This window comes from Caretta caretta, chromosome 13, assembly GCF_965140235.1.
Source record: "Caretta caretta isolate rCarCar2 chromosome 13, rCarCar1.hap1, whole genome shotgun sequence".
Lineage (NCBI taxonomy): Eukaryota > Metazoa > Chordata > Testudines > Cheloniidae > Caretta > Caretta caretta.
The window spans coordinates 33,009,327-33,027,744 of NC_134218.1; the positions used below are offsets into that span (position 1 = coordinate 33,009,327).

At 52.7% G+C, this 18,418-nt stretch overlaps 1 protein-coding gene and 1 non-coding gene across 2 annotated transcripts; one reads left to right on the forward strand and one right to left on the reverse strand.

Annotated features, from left to right (window-relative positions):
* The first annotated feature begins 8,104 nt into the window (after positions 1-8,104).
* On the forward strand, positions 8,105-8,177 carry TRNAK-CUU (transfer RNA lysine (anticodon CUU)). The gene has a single exon. It is a non-coding gene; the product is annotated as a tRNA-Lys (tRNA).
* A 393-nt stretch (positions 8,178-8,570) lies between these two features.
* LOC142068874 (olfactory receptor 11A1-like) lies at positions 8,571-9,596 on the reverse strand. The gene has a single exon (XM_075119000.1). It carries the CDS (start codon positions 9,594-9,596, stop codon positions 8,571-8,573), a length of 1,026 nt encoding a protein of 341 aa, XP_074975101.1.
* Positions 9,597-18,418: the final 8,822 nt, after the last annotated feature.

Sequence of the window (18,418 nt, forward strand, 5' to 3'; positions counted from 1 at the left end):
TGTCACAAAAACCTTTTAAAATTCTGCTGTGCTTCTGGTTCAAAATGATCTCAAAATGATCCCACCTCTCTGCCACCATGTCAAGGTTCCTTCCCCACTCTGAACTCTAGGGTACAGATGTGGGGACCTGCATGAAAGACCCCCTAAGCTTATTCTTACCAGCTTAGGTTAAAAACTTCCCCAAGGTACAAACTTTGCCTTGTCCTTGAACAGTATGCTGCCACCACCAAGCGTTTTAAAAAAAGAACAGGGAAAGAGCCCACTTGGAGACGTCTTCCCCGAAAATATCCCCCCAAGCCCTACATCCCCTTTCCTGGGGAAGGCTTGATAAGAATCTTCACCAATTTGTACACGTGAACACAGACCCAAACCCTTGGATCTTAAGAACAGTGAAAAATCAATCATGTTCTTAAAAGAAGAATTTTAATTAAAGAAAAGGTAAAAGAATCACCTCTGTAAAATCAGGATGGTAAATACTTTACAGGGTAATCAGATTCAAAACATAGAGAATCCCTCTAGGCAAAACCTCAAGTTACAAAAAGACACAAAAACAGGAATATCCATTCCCTCCAGCACAGCTTTTTTTTACCAGCCATTAAACAAAAGAAAATCAAATGCATTTTCTAGCTACATTACTTACTAACTTAACAGGAGTTGGAAGGCTTGCATTTCTGATCTGTTCCCAGCAAAAGCATCACACAGACAGACAGAACCCTTTGTTCCTCACCCTTCTCCAGATTTGAAAGTATCTTTTCTCCTTATTGGTCATTTTGGGTCAGGTGCCCGTGAGGTTACCTTAGCTTCTGAACCCTTTACAGGTGAAAGGGTTTTGCCTCTGGCCAGGAGGGATTTGATAGCACTGTCTACAGAAAGGTGGTTACCCTTCCCTTTATATTTATGACAGTTCTAAACATACATGAGGACTTTTACAGACACATAAAGCTTACACCAAACACATCCAGCAATTACTGTGCAATACAGCCCTGGACTCCCCATCAAACACCTGTGCGCAAACTCACAAGTCAAACACATGTGCTTGATATTGCTTTTTGCATGGAAAATTCATACCTTTGTTATGTTATAGCTTCTTTTTTTAATGACCGAAAATAAAAATGAATTATTTAGATGGATGATGAGGTCATTGCCTTGAATGAATCTATCCCCCACGAAAGGGAAATTAACCAGAGATGATGGTATTTGAGCTAAAGAGGAATCTCCCAAGACTGTCATTTTCTGAGCAGACCTGTCTTGTTTAAAAGCAACTTTTGGAATTGCCCCAAATTAAGGGCACTGCTTTGTGACTTGCCCCCTCACTGTTCGGTTTGCGTCACTCTAAAGGTCCCAAAGGGTGTTATATGTTCTGATAGCCACCCAGGAGCATATTTAAATCCATTCACTCCCAATGGCTAGGGCCAGCTCAAAAGGGGCAGAGCTAAGGTTACTCTGCAGGGGTGGCATGTACCTTAATGCTTTGTTTCCTGCTCTTCAGAGATTGAAGTTTAGCCCCTGGAAGGGCGTGAGGCTGTGCTGGGTGCCTGAACTCTGCACCAACAAAGGTTTTGGGTGGGAATGTGGATTAGGGGAATTATTTTTTTTTAAGAGAGGGAGGTGCTCAGTAGTTCCTGTTGATAGTCCGGTTGGGTGCCTAACGCCCCTAGCTACTGTTGAAAATCCAACCCTGACATGTTCAGGATGAGTAAAGCTGGGAAAAAAATCTTGAACTATTGTTGAATAAATACATAAATAATAAACAAATAAATTATGTGTCTTCTGGGGGAATTTTCAAAAGTGTGTTAGGGAGTTAGGAGCCCTGACTTTCAAATCAACTTATGTCCCTAATTCCCTTTGGTGCTTTTGATTCTCATCCTTCCCTCAATAATTTTTGCAATTAAAATTTTCTAAGAAGTTCTATTCAGCATTCAGATTTTATTTTCACAGAAAATATCAGCTTTGCTATCCATCCACTCAGCCACTCACCCATCCAGCCCCTTACTACTGCTAGGTGGAAAATAAGAATTGAATTTTATGAAAATGTTCAGTGTTTCAAAATTTGGTTTCAGGTTGCAATTTTCAAACCTTCCTGGCAAAAGTTTAGTCAAAACTAAGGTTTAATTTAATTTTTTTTGAAGAATCAGCATTTACAAATGAAACAAACATTTTATCAAAAAATTCTGGACCTGCTGTGAACACTTTATTCACAAAGTGATCATTTGATCTCAGTCCCTTTCAATGTGTACTAACTCCTTATGCTAAACAATCAGTTCCACCTTGTACTTAGCTGTGACACTCTGAGTATTGGGCAAAGGTTGTGACACAGTCACAGGGAGCGCTGCTTCCTGATCTGTAAGGATTCCAGTCTCCATTCCGTGCATTGCTAAAGTACATCCCTTTCCTGGGGGAGCTCAGTACCACCCACAAAATGCTGATACCTCTCTGCTCCCACGGAAAGCCATGGAGGAGACGCTCAGCAGGAGACATGAAACATCTCAGCACTGGGCTGGGAAGGTGCATCGGAATCTGCCCCCCAGGAAAGGCTGGAGAGGTAGCTGAGAAACAGCTGAGAACCTGAGGGTCCCTGAGCTGGGGTGAAGACAGAGGGAGGTTTGGGGGGAGGAAGTGGTTTGAGGATGGTGGGGGATGGAGGTGTACTAGGTTTTAAGAAGTAGGTTTATTGAGGAATCGGGCTGGGGGATGGTGAGTAGTGGTGGGGAAAGGGGTTTGGGGCATGCAGGATGTGACACCCTGGCACCCCAATATTCCCCAGGATATGTTTTGTACAAAGTAGGTCTTGTGAGGTATCATTTGAAAAGTCTTGATCTGCTAGATAGTAATATCTCATTGGATTGTATGTGCTATCATTGTACGTGAAGTTACGAAGTTTAGCTATGTATATGTTACTGAAACATTGTGAGATTGAAAGCACCCACAAGCAGCATTTCAGGTACAACAGTACAAAGGACAAACAATGCTAATGGCTTACTGAGGAAATGCACACAAGCACAAGGATTACCCCAGGAACCATGTACAATAGAAAGCTCTCAGAGATAGCACTACACAATGGGAACTGTTTGACTCAGATCACAGCAAAAGAGCTTTCCAGCAAGCGGGAAGAAAATATAAAAGGGGGAAATGACATCACGCTGGGACTCGCTCTCCCTACAACAACACACGTGGAAACACAAATCAGGAACAAAGACTGAACTGAGGGAAGTGCTGGACCCAGGCTAAAGGGATTTTTAGCCTGTGAATGGAACACCCGGGGATTCCAAGCTGTAAGCAAGTGCAAATTTCCCCTGAAGAGTCTGCAGCCTGTTTGTATCATCTTTTAGGGGACGTCTACACTGGCAAAGTTACAGCACCGGCAGCTACAGCGCCGCTCAGAGAGTGCAGAAGGGAAACCGCTGTTGTGTGTTCACATTGTCAGCTGCCTGCGCAATAGCGTGTTCACACTTGTGGCACTTGCAGCGGTATTCGGAGTGGTGCATTCTGGGCAGCCATCCCACAGAGCACCTCTTTCTCTTCTGCTGCTAAGACTTGTGGGAAGGCGGAAGGGGTCGTGGGGCATCCTGGGTCCAGTCCCAATGCCCCGTGATGCATTGCTTCACATCCCAGCAATCCCTGTGCTTCTGTCCACTTTTGGTGCCATCTTTCAACAGTTTGTGTACTGCATGCCCTGCCCCTTCGGGCTGCAGGAATGGATCCCAAACTGTTGACCGGTATGCTGCTCGCTCTGACCAACATGTCACGAGTGGCAGTGGAGTTATTCCTTAAATTACAAAGGTAAGAGGAGTGCGACATTGATCTTGCCATGCGTACTAGCTACAACATGAGATTGCTTGTGGCATTCATGGAGGTGCTGATCACTGTGGAACGCCGCTTTTGGGCTGGGGGAAACAAGCACTGAGTGGTGGTAGCACATCGTCATGCACGTCTGGGATGATGAGCAGTGGCTGAAGAACTTTCGGATGAGAAAGCCACATTCATGGGGTGTGATGAGCTCACCCGGCACAAGGACAGAAGAGTGAGAGCTGCCCTGTCATTGGAGAAGCACGTGGCGATTGCACTGTGGAAGCTGGCTACTCTAAACTGCTACTGATCGGTCGCTAACCAGTTTGGAGTAGGAAAGTCGACCACTGGACTCGTGTTGATGGAAGTGTGCAGGGCCATTAATCACATCCTGCTCCAAAAGACCGTGACTCTGAGCAGCATGCATGACATTGTGGATAGCTTTGCAGAACGTGCATAACTTTGCATAACACTGGCCTGTTCAGGAAGATGCAAGCTGGGACTTTCTTCCTGGACCAGAAGATCACCCAAGGGGAAGTCAAAATGATGATTGTGATCCTGGGAGACCCCACCTACCCCTTAATGCCATGGCTTATGAAGCCATACATGGGGCAACTTGACAGCAGCAAGGAGCAGTTCAACAACAGGCTGAGCAAGTGCAGAATGACTGAGTGTACTTTTGGCCATTTAAAAGCCCACTGGTGATGCCTCTATGGGAAGCTGGACCTGGCCGATGACAATATTCCTATGCTTAAAGCCGCACGCTGCATGCTCCATAATATTTGTGAAAGGAAGGGTGAAAGCTTCACTCAGGGCTGGACCGCAGAGGCTCAGCGCCTGGAGGCTGAGTTTGAACAGCCAGAGACCAGGGCTATTAGAGGGGTGCAGCGTGGGGCCATAAGGATCAGGGATGCCTTGAGGTAGCGATTTGAAGCTGAAAGCCGCTAATATGTGTTGCTATGCTCGGGAGTGCAGTGCTTGTAATGCTAGGAGGTGATTGGTGCACATGATGCAATAAGGGGGTTTAACACAATTGTATGTTGCTTTGCAGTGCTCTTTTTGCTTTCAATTAATAGAATAAAGATTGCTTTAAAACCAACACAATTCTTTTATTAAAAGACAACAACCAGAGGAGAGAGTCAAATGAAAAAAATACATCAGCAGGGAGGGGAACGGGAAGGTCCCAGGAGGAGGAGGGGTCCCAGGACAGCTAAAGATTTGTGTATGTTTAAATGCAACATTTACAGAAGCAGTATTGTTTGCAACACAGACAGCACTGATTCAGTGCTTTAAAACACAGGAAGTACTCACACACCTGTCACTAACTGTCTGACCCTAGGCAAGCGCACATGAGCCACAAGACCCCCCAAATGGTGAGTAACCACAGGGGCAGGGTAAATCACTCTTCCTGGAGCCTGCTGTACACTGGGCATGTGGCTCTTGGGGAGAGCCAGCACTGTAGGGGGGGCCTGATAATCATTCCTGTCCTCACACTTTACACAGGGGGTGATCATTATAGAAGATATCTCACTGCTGAGGGTGAGCAGGGAATCAAGGGAGGGTCTTCTCCAAGCCTGTGGCTTCCGCCCAGGCCCCATGCGGCTCACCTGTGTGCAGCAATGGTCCCCCCCATCTATGATGGCACAGTGGCGTGGGAAAGTTACCATTAATGGGGCAAGAAACAAAGCAGCTCTGCCGAAGAACCTGCGGCAGCGGATTGCCCAGTATCACCACGGGAGTTTCCTGGAGATCGCTGAGGGAGATTCCCGTGAAGTGAGGAAGTCAATCAACAGCCTGTTCCACCGCTCAGGATAGGCATGAGATGGGAGACCAGGCTGCTTTCTTCCAACCTCCTACCTCCAGCAACTTGCTTCGGCGATTCCCAAAATCAGATACTCTTATCAGGGGCCTCCTCTCCTGTTTCCGCTTCACCAAGCTCTGACAGCTGTGACTGGCTAGCCTCCTCCGGGGTAGAAAAGAGCTCCTGGCTGCATGCATCTCCAGCCTCCGAGTCATCCTCTCCCTCTGGGTCCCCCTGCCCCTCCCCCCCACAGCCTCTTCCAAGATTTCCTCCTTCTGGCTTGGTCCACTCTCAGCTGGCATGCGAGCCAACAAAGCATCCACAGGGGCCTTTGCAGTGGAGGTGGGGTTGCCTCCGAGTATCGTGTCCAGCTCTTTGTAGAACCAGCAGTTCATGGGCACAGCACTGGAGTTGCCTCCTGCGTCTTGTGGTAGGCGTTCTGCAGCTCCTTCACTTTGACCCTGCACTGCAGAGGGGCCAGGACCAGGACACATTGTGTCATGCATCGTGAAATCTGTCCGAAGGTATCATAATTCCTATGGCTGGTGCACAGCTGGGACTGCACAGCCTCCTCTCCCCAAATGCCGATGAGGTCCAGCAGCTCGGCATTACTCCAAGCGGGGGATCGCCTGGTCCATGGAGCAGTCATGGCCACCTGAAAAGATGCACTGAGACCACTGCATGCGTCACCGAGCAAACAGGAAGGGGACTTTCAAATTTCCAAAGGAATTTAGGGAGTGGGGATGACGGTTGGTCACCTGAGGGCAGGGCAGTAGAGTTCAAACCGATGACCAGAGAGGTGAGCACAGGCATTGTGGGACACCTCCCGGAGGCCAATCACAGCGCTGTAGTCGACCAGGGTGCCTACACTGGCACCGTGGCGCTGTAGCCCCGGTGTTGAAAGCTGTACGCCTCTCGTCGGGGTGGTGTTTTTAAAGTGCTACAACTGTGTGCAGTTTCTGCGCACTAAGTGGCTTGGCCGTGTGTACACCTTGGGAGTTACAGAGCAGCAAGCTGCTTTACTGGGCAGAAACTTTCCAGTGTAGACAGGGCCTAAGGGTGAGAATCTGCCTAATCACATCAGCCACGCTATCAGAGGCTCGTTCACCTGCACATCCACCGATGTGATATATGCCATCATGTGCCAGCAATGCCCCTCTGCCATGTACATTGGCCAAACTGGACAGTCTCTACGTAAAAGAATAAATGGACACACATCAGACGTCAAGAATTATAACATTCAAAAACCAGTCGGAGAACACTTCAGTCTCTCTGGTCACTCAATTACAGACCTAAAAGTGACAATTCTTCAACAGAAAAACTTCAGAAACAGACTCCAACGAGAGACTGCTGAATTGGAAGTAATTTGCAAACTGGATACAATTAACTTAGGCTTGAATAGAGAGTGGGAGTAGATGGGTCATTACACAAAGTAAAACTATTTCCCCACGTTTATTTCCCCCCCCCCCCCCCACTGTTCCTCAGACGTTCTTGTCAACTGCTGGAAATGACCCACCTTGATTATCACTACAAAAGGTTTTCTCCCCCACCCCTGGTCCAACTCTCCCGCTGGTAATAGCTCATCTTAAGTGATCAGTCTACTTACAGTGTGTATGGTAACACCCATTGTTTCATGTTCTCTGTGTATATAAATGTCCCCACTGTATTTTCCACTGAATGCATCTGATGAAGAGAGCTCTACCTCACGAAAGCTTATGCTCAAATAAATTCGTTAGGCTCCAAGGTGCCACAAGTCCTCCTTTGCTTTTTGCTAATACAGACTAACACGGCTGCTACTCTGAAACCTGCCATTTAAAAAATTGCAATCCACACTCGTTGGGCATCACAACCTGAAAGAAATCTTTCCTGAATCCCCACGTCTGGCTTTCAAACAACCCCCTCACTTCTCCAACCTCATCAGCAGAGCCAGCTCCCTACAGACTCAAAGCGACCACCAGACCCGGCCAGAACCAACTCAAAGTGACGCCAGACCCGGCCAGAACAACAGCAGCAGCCATATCTCCACTGCTACAATGATCAACACCCACCACAACATACCTGTCAAGATCTATGGATCCTACACAAGCCTATCACAACATGTGGTGTACTTCATGCCGTGCACTAAATGTCCCAATAGGAATTATGTGGATGAAACCAGACAATCACTGTGCTCTCAAATGAAGACACTGAAAATGATAAAAGACAAAAACACCCCATCACCTGATGTGAACACTTTTTTCATAAAGTGATCACTTGATATCAGTCCTTTTCAATATGTTCTAACTACTTATGCTAAACAATCTGTTCCACCTGTGACACTCTGAGTATGTTCCCCAGACCTGAAGAAGAGCTCTTCTGTATAAACTTGAAAGCTTGTGTCTTTCACCAGTAGAAGATGGTCCATTAAAAGGTATTAACTCACCCCTCTTATCTCTGTAACATCTGGGGTTAAACACAATCACAACAGTGCGTGGCATTATTTTTGACAGTTTCCATCTGAGCAGTCTATTATAAGCAGCCCGGCTAGCTCAGTTGGTAGAGCATGAGGCTCTTAATCTCTGAGTCGTGGGTTCAAGCCCCATGTTGAGCAAAGCAAGTAACTTTGGGGGGGGGAGGTGGTGGAGGGATATCTCAGTGGTTTGAGCATTAGCCTCCTAAACCCAGGGTTATGAGTTCAATGCTTGAGGGGGCCATTTAGAGTTCTGGGCCAAAAATTGGGGAGTGGCCCTGCTTTGAGCAGGGGGTTGGACTAGATGACCTCCTGAAATCCCTTCCAACCCTGATATTCTATGAAGGTTTTCAGATGTCAATTGCCAAAAAGCAAAATTTTTCAGGTTTCAGTTGTTTTAATGAAAAGTCAAAATCTTCTCCCGCACCTTTCCTCTGCAAAATCCCAACTATCTGTCTCCCTCTTATTTTGTGTGTGTGTGTGTGTGTGTGCACAAACATCTCTTGAATACTGCATTTCTGTATCCGGGCTCACTTAGACCCTCCTTCTTTCACAATAGGACCCAGACTGACTGATCTTCATTTCATTCAACTCGTCTGGATTCTTTGTGAGGGTCACAGCCCTCCTGACAGTGTTTCTCAGGGCCTCCTTGACCTCTCTGTTTCTCAGGCTGTAGATGAGCGGATTGGCCAGGGGCGTCAGGACTGTGTAGCAGACGGAGAACACTTTGTTCAGGACTCTCCAGGTACCAGATTTCGGTAGCATGTAGACAATCATTATGGTCCCATAGAAAAGTGCCACCACAATGAGGTGAGAGGAGCAGGTGGAAAAGGCCTTTTGCCTCCCGGTGGTGGATGGGATTCCCAGGATGGTTGCAATGATACAAATATAGGAAGCCAGGGTTAAGAGAAAAGGGCAAACTGCATCTAAGAAGGAAAATATATAAATAAGTGGGGTGATCTGGCTGGCGTCGCTGCAGGAGAGTTGAATCAGTGAGGTGAAATCACAAAAGAAATGGTCAATTTCATTAGGGCCACAGAAAATTAACTGTGATGTAACACATGTGAATATTGTACAAATTAGAAACCCACTAATCCAAGACCCAGCTGCTAGCTGGAGGCACAGCTGGACATTCATAAGGGTTCCATAGTGCAGAGGTTTGCATATGGCTAAATACCGATCATAAGACATGGCTGCCAGGAGAGAGCACTCTGTTGTTGCTAGAGAACCAAAGAAATGAAACTGCGTGATGCAGCCGGGAACAGAAATGGTTCTGTCCCCAGTCAGGAGACTGGCCAGCACCCTGGGCAGGACGGTGGAGGAGTAGCAGGTCTCCAAGCAGGACAAGTTCCCCAGAAAGAAGTACATGGGGGTGTGAAGGTGCTGATCAGCCACAACTAGTGCAACGATGAGGATGTTCCCAGCCATGGTCGCAATGTAGATCACCAGGAAAATGAGGACGAGAAGGGTCTGCAGTTCAGGGAGATCCCCGAACCCCAGGAGGATGAATTCCATGATGGCTGTTTCATTTTTCCCTTCTCCTTTCTCCATGAGCTGCATGCTGTGATAGTGAAAGTGTAATGAGCATCGAAAGATTTGGCTGTACCATGAAATTGCATTGATTTCCATCACTTGATCCCCTAAGAGTTCCCACTGCAAACAGAGAGCTGGGTTTATATTCTCTCAGATCAGAGAAACTGCTTCACTTCCACCTCAGGGCACTGCCGCCCAGTTAATTTGCCACTCTTCTGTCCCACACCCCAACATTTCTCATTCACAGATTCTTAGATTTAAGACCAAAAGGGACCATTGGATCATCCAGGCTGAGCCCCTATGTAAGAAAAGGCACAGAATTTCCCCACTTACTCTGCACTGATCTCAATAAGTTGTTTTTGGCTGAGACAGACCTTCCAGAAAGGCAGCCAGTCTTGATCTGGAGATATGAGGAGCTGAAAATCCACCTCTTCCCTTGCCAGTTTTTTCCCATGGATAATCATGCTCACCAGGAAAAATAAACAAAGTGTGCACCTTATTTCCCATTGAAATGTGCCTTGCTTTAGCTTCCAGCCCTTGGCTCTGCCTGTGCCTGTCCCTGGTCAATGAAAGAACCCTTTGGTAACCAGGGTTTTCTCCCCATGAAGGTGCTGAGATGCTGTAATCAAGTCACTTCTCCTTCATACACCGAACAGACCCAGCTCTTTAAGTCTCTCACTGGAAGGTATTTCCTCTAGCCCACACATCATTTGCGTGGCTTTTTTTCTGAACCCTCCCCAATCTCTCCACATCTGTTTTACACCGTGGCCCCAGCCCTGCACACGGTATTCCAGCATCGGCGTCACCAGTCTGGAGAGGTGAAACCCCCTCCCTGCTCCTATTCTCTGCTCCCCTGTTTATACAGCCAAGGACAGCGTCAGCCCACGGCCCACAGCACCACACTGGGAGCTGATGCTGGGTTTCTCGCCCTCTGTAGCCCCTACCCATGCTGTGATGGGGGCCATGGTCACACCCACGAGCTGCCCCGGGGAAGGGCAGGAGGGAGGTGGCACCATGGCCATGCCTGCGAAGAGGGAGTGATGCTGACCCACAGCACAGACGGGAAAGTGACTCTGGCTCTGGCCGTGACCAGGGCACAAATCAAACCACCCTCGGGGCAGACGCACACACAGACTCCTCTCCTTCATAGCACAGTATGACTGGTCCAGAGATACTGACACTGCTGATAACGAATTACCAGCTATGACTGTTAATTACTGGCTGTCAGTCACTGATTGTGTTGTGGCAATGGCAGGGGATCAGGTCCTTACTGCGCTGGGTGCTGTGTAAACACCCAACAATTAGAAACAATTCCCAGTTGCTAGACGGGTCGGAGCGCGCTGGGAGGAACTGCAGGCACGGGCGGCAGGTTTGTATAATTTTTGGTGGTGCCCAGAACCCGCCTCTGCCCAAACTCCTCCCTCCACCAGCCCAAGGCTCTGGGAGGGAGTTTGGGTGGGGGAGGAGGTCTGGGGTGCAGGCCGTAGGCTGGGGCAGGGGATTGGGGTGTAGGGTGCAGGCTCTGGGAGGGAGTTTGGGGATGGGAGGGGTGCGGAGGAAGGGGGTGCAGGTTCTGGGAGGGAGTTTGGGGATGGGAGGGGGTGCGCAGGGTGGGGGTGCCGGGGTGAGGGTTGTGGGGTGAGGCTGCAGATGAGGGGTTTGGGGTGTGGCAGGGACTCGGGTGAGAGTAGGAATGTGGGGGGTGAGGGCTCTGTCTAGGGTTGGGGGGTTTGGGGTGTTAGAGAGGCTCAGGGCTGGGGCAGAGGGTTGGAGTGCAGGGGGATGAGGGCTCTGGCTGGGATTGGGGATAAGGTGTTGGGGTGTTGGAGGGGCTCAGGGCTGGGGCAGAGGGTTAGGGTGCCAGGAGGGGGGTGAGAGCTCTGGCAGGGGCTGGAGATGAGGGGTTTGTGGTGTTGGAGGGGGCTCAGGGCTCAGGAGGAGGGTTAGGGTGCAGGGGGATGAGGGCTCTGGCTGGGACTGGGGATAAGGTGTTTGGGGTGTTGGAGGGGCTCAGGGTTAGGGTAGAGGGTTGAGGGTGCGGTGGGGAGTGGTGAAAGCTCTGGCTGGGGGTGTGGGCTCTAGGGTGGGGCAGGGCTGAGGATGAGTTTGGGGTGCAGGCAGGCTGCTCCGGGACAGGGGCCAGAGAGGAGGACTCCCCCAAGGCCTTTCCCTGCCGGCAGCAGCGAGCTCTGGGAGAGAAGCCCCCCTTTCCCGACCTCCCCAGCAGCACACTCACCCTCCTCACTGTCACTGCATGTGCTCCTAGGGCCCCTCTCAGGGCCAGGAATCTCCCTGGCCTCCCCCGTGGTGGGTGCCGGGGGTGCTCCGGGCGCCTCCTCCCCTGTTGCTGCCTCTGACTGTAGCCTCACTGGGGGTAAGGGATGGGGCTGCCTCCTTGCCCAGCATGGGGCAGGAGCGGTGACTGCGGGTGGGGGAGCCCCCGGTGGTGGGGAGGGTCCCGCCGGAAAAGGGAAGGGTCTGAGGTGGAAAGGCAGGCTCAGAGTCAGTCTGCCCTGGCAGTCGAGAAGTGGGGCACATGGAGCTGCACAGAACGCTCTGCTCCGGGGCCCGGGACGTACGCTGGGGGGCTGGGTGCAGCAAGCGGGGGGCCGGGGGACACTCGGGGGAGGCACGGGGGGGTGGCAGGTGGGCCGGGGGGACACCCGGCCCCAAATATTGGTGGAGCTGGGCCCCTGGGCTCTGAATATTGCTGGTGCCAAGGCACCATGTGGAGATATAACTCGCCGCCCCGGGCGCTGCCATAGGGACCCCCTAACTCAGCCCTGCCAGCCGCTCTCTCACTGCAGTGGTGCCGGGGCCTGGGGTGGGAGATACGGGGGGAGAATGGAAAGTCTGCCTGTGCCCGGTACTCATCCGCCCCCGTTACTGCCGTGTCCGAGCTCCTCGCAATCTGTAACCTGTTGATCTTCAAACCACTCTTGTGACTTAACATTGGGACCTTGGGTGCTTCTGAAAATCCCACTCGGTGCCTAAATACCTTTCAAAACATGATCCAAAATGACTCAAAGTCGCCCAGCAAGGCTGCGGCTGAGCAGAGAAGGGACCCCAGGTCTCCCGTCACAGGCTGGGGCCCTAACAGCTGCGGGCCCCACGCGCTGGAGGAAATGAAGGGAGAGCAGTCAGTGCTCGGGCAAAGGTTGTGACACAGACACAGGGAGCGCTGCTTCCTGACCTGTAAGGATTCCAGTCTCCGTTCTGTGCAGTTCTAACGTACACCCCTTTCCTGGGGAAGCTCAGCACCCCCCACAAAATGCTGATACCCTCTCTGCTCCCACGGAAAGCCACGGAGGAGTCGCTCACGAAGCATCTCAGTACTGGGCCAGGAAGGTGCATTGGAATCTGCCCCCCAGGAAAGGCTGGAGAGGCAGCTGAGAACCTGATGTGCAGGGTCCCTGAGCAAACAACCAGCCGTCGGGGAGACAGAGGGGGACAGCCAGCCAGAGGGATACGAGAGCTGGGTCTCCTTTCTGATCCACCCGAGTCTCTAGCACCAAACCACAAAGCAACTGATTCTGAAGTCCTTCCTCCGGCAGAGCTCCCAGCGTGTGAGGACACTGCACGAGGGGGTGTCTCAGACCAAGGGCTGCATAGGCATAAGGACCTGAAGATCTGCCCCGAGGCTAGTGACACTCACCTTCTATGCTCAGCATGCAGCAGCGTGCTCTCCGTGGCCAGGGACTGGGGCTGGTGTCGGTCAGCCTTTGTAGCTCAGTTCCTAGGCAGACCCCTGCCTGTGGCTGCTCGGACAGGCACCTCTCGCTGCCCAGGGTGATTGTTGGCATCACACAGACCGTTAGTGCCTCCTGCTCTGGGTTCTTGCCGGGTTTATCAGCGAAAGCAGCTGCCCCCTGGGCCTTGCCACTGCTGTTGGGATTTCCCTTGGGACTGCTGCCGGAGGTGCTCTGGGTTCCCTGCAGAGGGGAATTGATGCTTTGTTCCATGTTTAAACAGTGTAACTTCGTAAGAACGGCCATACGGGGTCAGACCAAAGGTCCATCTAGCTCAGTGTCCTGTCATCCAACAGTGGCTTCAATCCCTTTAATGATCAGATTGAACTCCTACATACCACTTTCCAGACATGGGTCTCAACGTATGTTGCAAAGAGTGGCAAGTGCCCCCATCCGCATTTCAGAGGTGTCACGGAGTGTGGGGGAGTCCAGGCCCTGCACCCCTCTTCCTGGGATTCACTGAGACTCTCAGCCAGCCAGTGAAATGGAAGGTTTATTGGACCACAGGAACACAGTCTCAAACAGAGCTTGTGGGTACAGCCAGGACCCCTCAGTCAAGTCCTTCTGGGGGAGCAGGGAGCTTAGACCCCAGCCCTGGGGTTCCCTGCGTCCCTCCACCCAGCACCAAACTGAAACTAACCCCCCCCAGCAGGCTCTCTCCTGCAGCCTCTGTCCACATTCCTGGGCAGAGGTGTTACCTCCCCCTCCCCCTCCTGGCTCAGGTGACAGGCTCTCAGGTGTCCCATCCCCAGGGCACATTCCCAGGTCAACACTCCCCCCTCCCTGCTGCGTCACATCGTCACATCTCTCCCCCCTTCGAGATTGAACTGAGCGGGGTCACTGTGACCAGTGACCTGGGGAAGTTCGGGGCTCCCTCTCTGGGACAGCGCATCCACTATCAGGTTGGCACTTCCCTTCACGTGGCCCACGTCCATGTCGTAATCCTCCAGGAGCAGGCTCCATCTCAGGAGCTTGGCGTTGGCTCCTTTCATCTGGTGCAGCCAGGTCAGGGGAGAGTGGTTAGTGTAGACGGTGAAGTGTCGCCCGAAGAGATAGGGCTCTAATTTCTTGAGGGCCCACACCATGGCCAGGCACTCCTTCTCGATGGCTGGGTAGTGTTGCTCCCAGGGTAGCAACTTCTTGCTCAGGTACACGATGGGGTGTCTCTACCCCTTTTAATCTTCCTGCGTTAACACCGCCCCCAGTCCCGTGTCTGAGGCGTCGGTGAACACCACAAAGGGCTTGTCAAAGTCTGGGTTTGCCAGAACTGAGCCACTGACCAGAGTCTCCTTCAGTGCCCAGAAAGCCTCCTGGCACTGCTCGGTCCAGACCACCTTGTCTGGATTCCCCTTCTTGCATAGCTCAGTGATGGGGGTAGCTATGGCGCTAAAGTGGGGCTCAAATCGTCGGTAGTATCCTGCCATCCCAATAAAGGCTTGGCCCTGGTTTTTGGTGTGGGGAGCGGGCCAGTCTCTGATCACCTCCACCTTGGCTGGTTCCGGCTTTAGGCGGCCGCTCCCCACCCGATGGCCCAGGTAAGACACTTCAGCCACCCCCACCTTGCACTTCTCCGCTTTTACAGTCAGTCCAGCCCCCTGGAGTCAGTCCAGCACTTGTCTAACCTGGGATACGTGGTCTTCCCAGGTCTGGCTAAAGACACAGATGTCATCAATATACGTCACGGCAAAACTCTCCACCCCCCTCAGTAGCTGGTCCACTAGGCGCTGGAAGGTGGCCGGCGCTCCCTTGAGGCCGAAAGGCAGGGTCAGGAACTCATAGAGCCCCAGAGGGGTGATAAAGGCCGATTTCAGCCGGGCATCTGCATCCAGCGGCACTTGCCAGTAGCCCTTTGTAAGGTCCATGGTGGTAAGGTACCGAGCTCCTCCCAGCTTGTCTAGGAGCTCGTCAGGCCTGGGCATGGGGTAGGCATCAGATACAGTGATGACATTGAACTTCCGATAGTCCACACAGAACCAGACCGACCCATCCTTTTTGGGGACCAGCACCACTGGCGAGGCCCAAGGGCTGGCAGATGGCTGGATCACCCCCAAAGCCAGCATGTCCCGGACCTCTCTTTCCGGGTCCTGAGCAGTTTTCCCTGTGACTCGGAAGGGGGAGCATCTTATTGGCGGGTGCAACCCTGTCTGCACCAGGTGGGCAGTCAGATTAGTGCGTCCAGGCTGGTTGGAAAACAGCTGTCGGTACGGATGCAGCACCCCCCTGACCTCAGCTTGCTGGGCAGGGGTTAGCTGATCTGAGACGGGAATTGTTTCCAGGGGGGAACCAGCTCTGGTCCCAGGGAATAGATCTACTAAAGGGTCATCTCCCTGCTCCTCCCACTGTCCACACACGGCCAACACCACATTCCCCCTGGCATAATATGGCTTCATCTTATTCACATGGTACACCCGGCGGTGGTGCGCCCGGTTCGACAGCTCCACCACATAGTTTACCTCATTGAGCTGCTTGACAACCTTGAAAGGGCCCTCCCAGGTGGCCTGTAGTTTGTTCTTTCTCACGGGGATGAGAACCATCACCTGATCCCCGGTGGCATAGGTACAGGCCCGCGCCGTGCGGTCATACCAGACCTTCTGCTTCTTCTGGGCTCTGGCCAGATTCTCCCTGGCCAGGCCCATGAGTTCAGCCAGTCTCTCTCGGAAGATCAGGACGTACTCCACCACTGACTCTCCATCGGGAGTGGCCTTCCCCTCCCACTCATCTCTCATCAGGTCCAGGGGGCCCCTCACCCTCCTTCCATATAACAGTTTGAAAGGCAAAAATCCGGTAGACTCCTGGGGCACCTCCCTGTACGAGAACAGCAGGTGAGGTAAGGACTTGTCCCAATCCTGCAGGTGCTGGTTCATAAAGGTTTTCAGCATCATCTTTAGCGTCCCATTGAACCTCTCCACCAGCCCATTGGACTGGGGGTGATAAGTTGAGGCCCAGTTGTGCCGGACCCCACATTTCTCCCACAAGCACCGGAGCAGGGCTGACATGAAGTTGGACCCTTGGTCTGTCAAGACTTCCTTGGGGAACCCCACCTGGCTGAAAATGGTCAGGAGCGCATCTGCCACCGTGTCTGCTTCAATGGAAGCTAAGGGCACGGCCTCGGGGTAGCGGGTGGCAAAATCTACCACCACCAGAATGTATTTCTTCCCCGACCGGGTCGTCTTGCTGAGAGGCCCCACGATGTCCATGGCCACCTTCTGGAAATGCTCCTCTATGATGGGCAAAGGGCTCAAAGCCACTTTCCCCTTGTCCCGGGCCTTCCCCACCCTCTGACAGCGGTCACAGGATCGGCAATACTGCCGGACGGTGGTAAAGACCCCGGGCCAGTAAACGTTCTGTAGCAACCTCTGCCGGGTGCGCCGGATTCCCTGGTGCCCTGAGAGGGGGATGTCATGGGCCAGGTACAGTAGTTTGCTGCAATACTTCTGGGGGACCACCAGCTACCTCCTGATCCCACAGGACTCTACTTCCTTGTGGGAGCCCATTCTCGGTACAGGAACCCCTTCTCCCACAGGAACCTCTCCTGGCAACCTCTCCTCATGGTCCGTCCCACACTGAGGTCGGCCAGGTCCCTGAGCTTCCGCAAGGAGGGATCTTTCCTCAACTCGGCCTGGAACTCAGCGGCTGGGGAAGGGATGGGGACCGGTTCCCTCTCATTGGCCGGGTCTGAGGCCACAGCCTCTCTGAGGCGTGCCCCTCGGCGCTCCCTCCCCACCAGGGTAGGGTCCTGCATCTCCAGTGTGGTACCCTCCCCAAGGTCAGGGCGCAGTGCCCCTCGCCGGCTCTGGCTACGGGTCACAACCAGGGCGGTCTGGGGCTTGCTTGGCCAGTCCTCTAGGTCTCCCCCCATCAAAACCTCAGTGGGCAAATGGTGGTGTACTCCCACATCCTTGGGGCCCTCCTTGGTTGCCCATTTCAGGTGTACCCTTGCCACGGGCACCTTAAATGGGGTCCCGCCCACCCCTGTCAGGGTCAGGTAGGTGTTGGGCACCACCCGATCTGGGGCCACCACCTCGGGCCGGGCCAGCGTCATCTCCGCGCCCGTATCCCAGTATCCATTGACCTTCCTCCCATCCACCTCCAGGGGAACAAGGCACTCTCTCCGGAGGGACAGCCCTGCGCCCACCCTGTAAACCGAGCACCCTGAGTCCAGAGCATCCAGCCCTCTGGCGGAGCTGGCCTGGGGTACTCTTCCCTCCTGAGCAGGTGGTAAACTGGCAGCCCCCCTTGCCTGAGTCGTCTGCTCCTCGTCCAGCTGGGTCCCTACTCAGTTAACCCTGGGTAGGTTGGGTCTGCTCAGTCTGTCCCTTAGCCTGGGGCACTGGGTCCGTACGTGGCCTCTCTGGCCACAGTGATAGCAGCTCAGGTCACGTTGGTCCCCTCGAGCGGGTCGGAGGGGCCCAATGCCAGGCGTTCCCCTTGGGAGGGGGTTCTCCCTATTTCCCCGCTGGGAGAAATGGTGACTCTCATGGTGACTCTCTCTCTGCATCGGGGGGGGGGGATGTTCTTTTGGGACTCCTCCCTGCTATCCCCTGACCAACTGTTCACAAACTCATCGGCCAGCTGCCCTGCGTGCTGGGGGTTCTCTAGCTTTTTGTCCACCAACCATAGCCTCAGGTCGGAAGGGCACTGTTCATACAGTTGCTCCAGTACAATTAGGTCAAGCAGGTCCTCTTTAGCTTGGGCCCCAGCTGTTCACTTGCGGGCATATCCCTGCATCCGGTTGACCAGTTGTAGGTATGTGACCTCAGGCGTTTTACGCTGACTCCGGAACCTTCTCCGGTACATCTCGGGGGTCAGCCCAAACTCACGGAGCAGGGCCTGTTTGAACAGTTCATAGTCCACTGCCTCCACCCCTGTCATTCGGCTGTACACCTCCATGGCTTTGGGGTCCAGTAAGGGGGTGAGAAACTGGAGCCTGTCTGCAGGGTCAACCCTGTGCATCTCGCAGGCATTCTCAAAGGCCGTCAGGAAGCTATCTATGTCCTCCCCCTCCTTCCGCTGGGCCAGGAAGCACTTATCAAAGCTCCTTGCAGTCTTGGGTCCCCCCTCACTCTCCGCAGCTGGGGGCCCACTGCTCCTCAGCCTGGT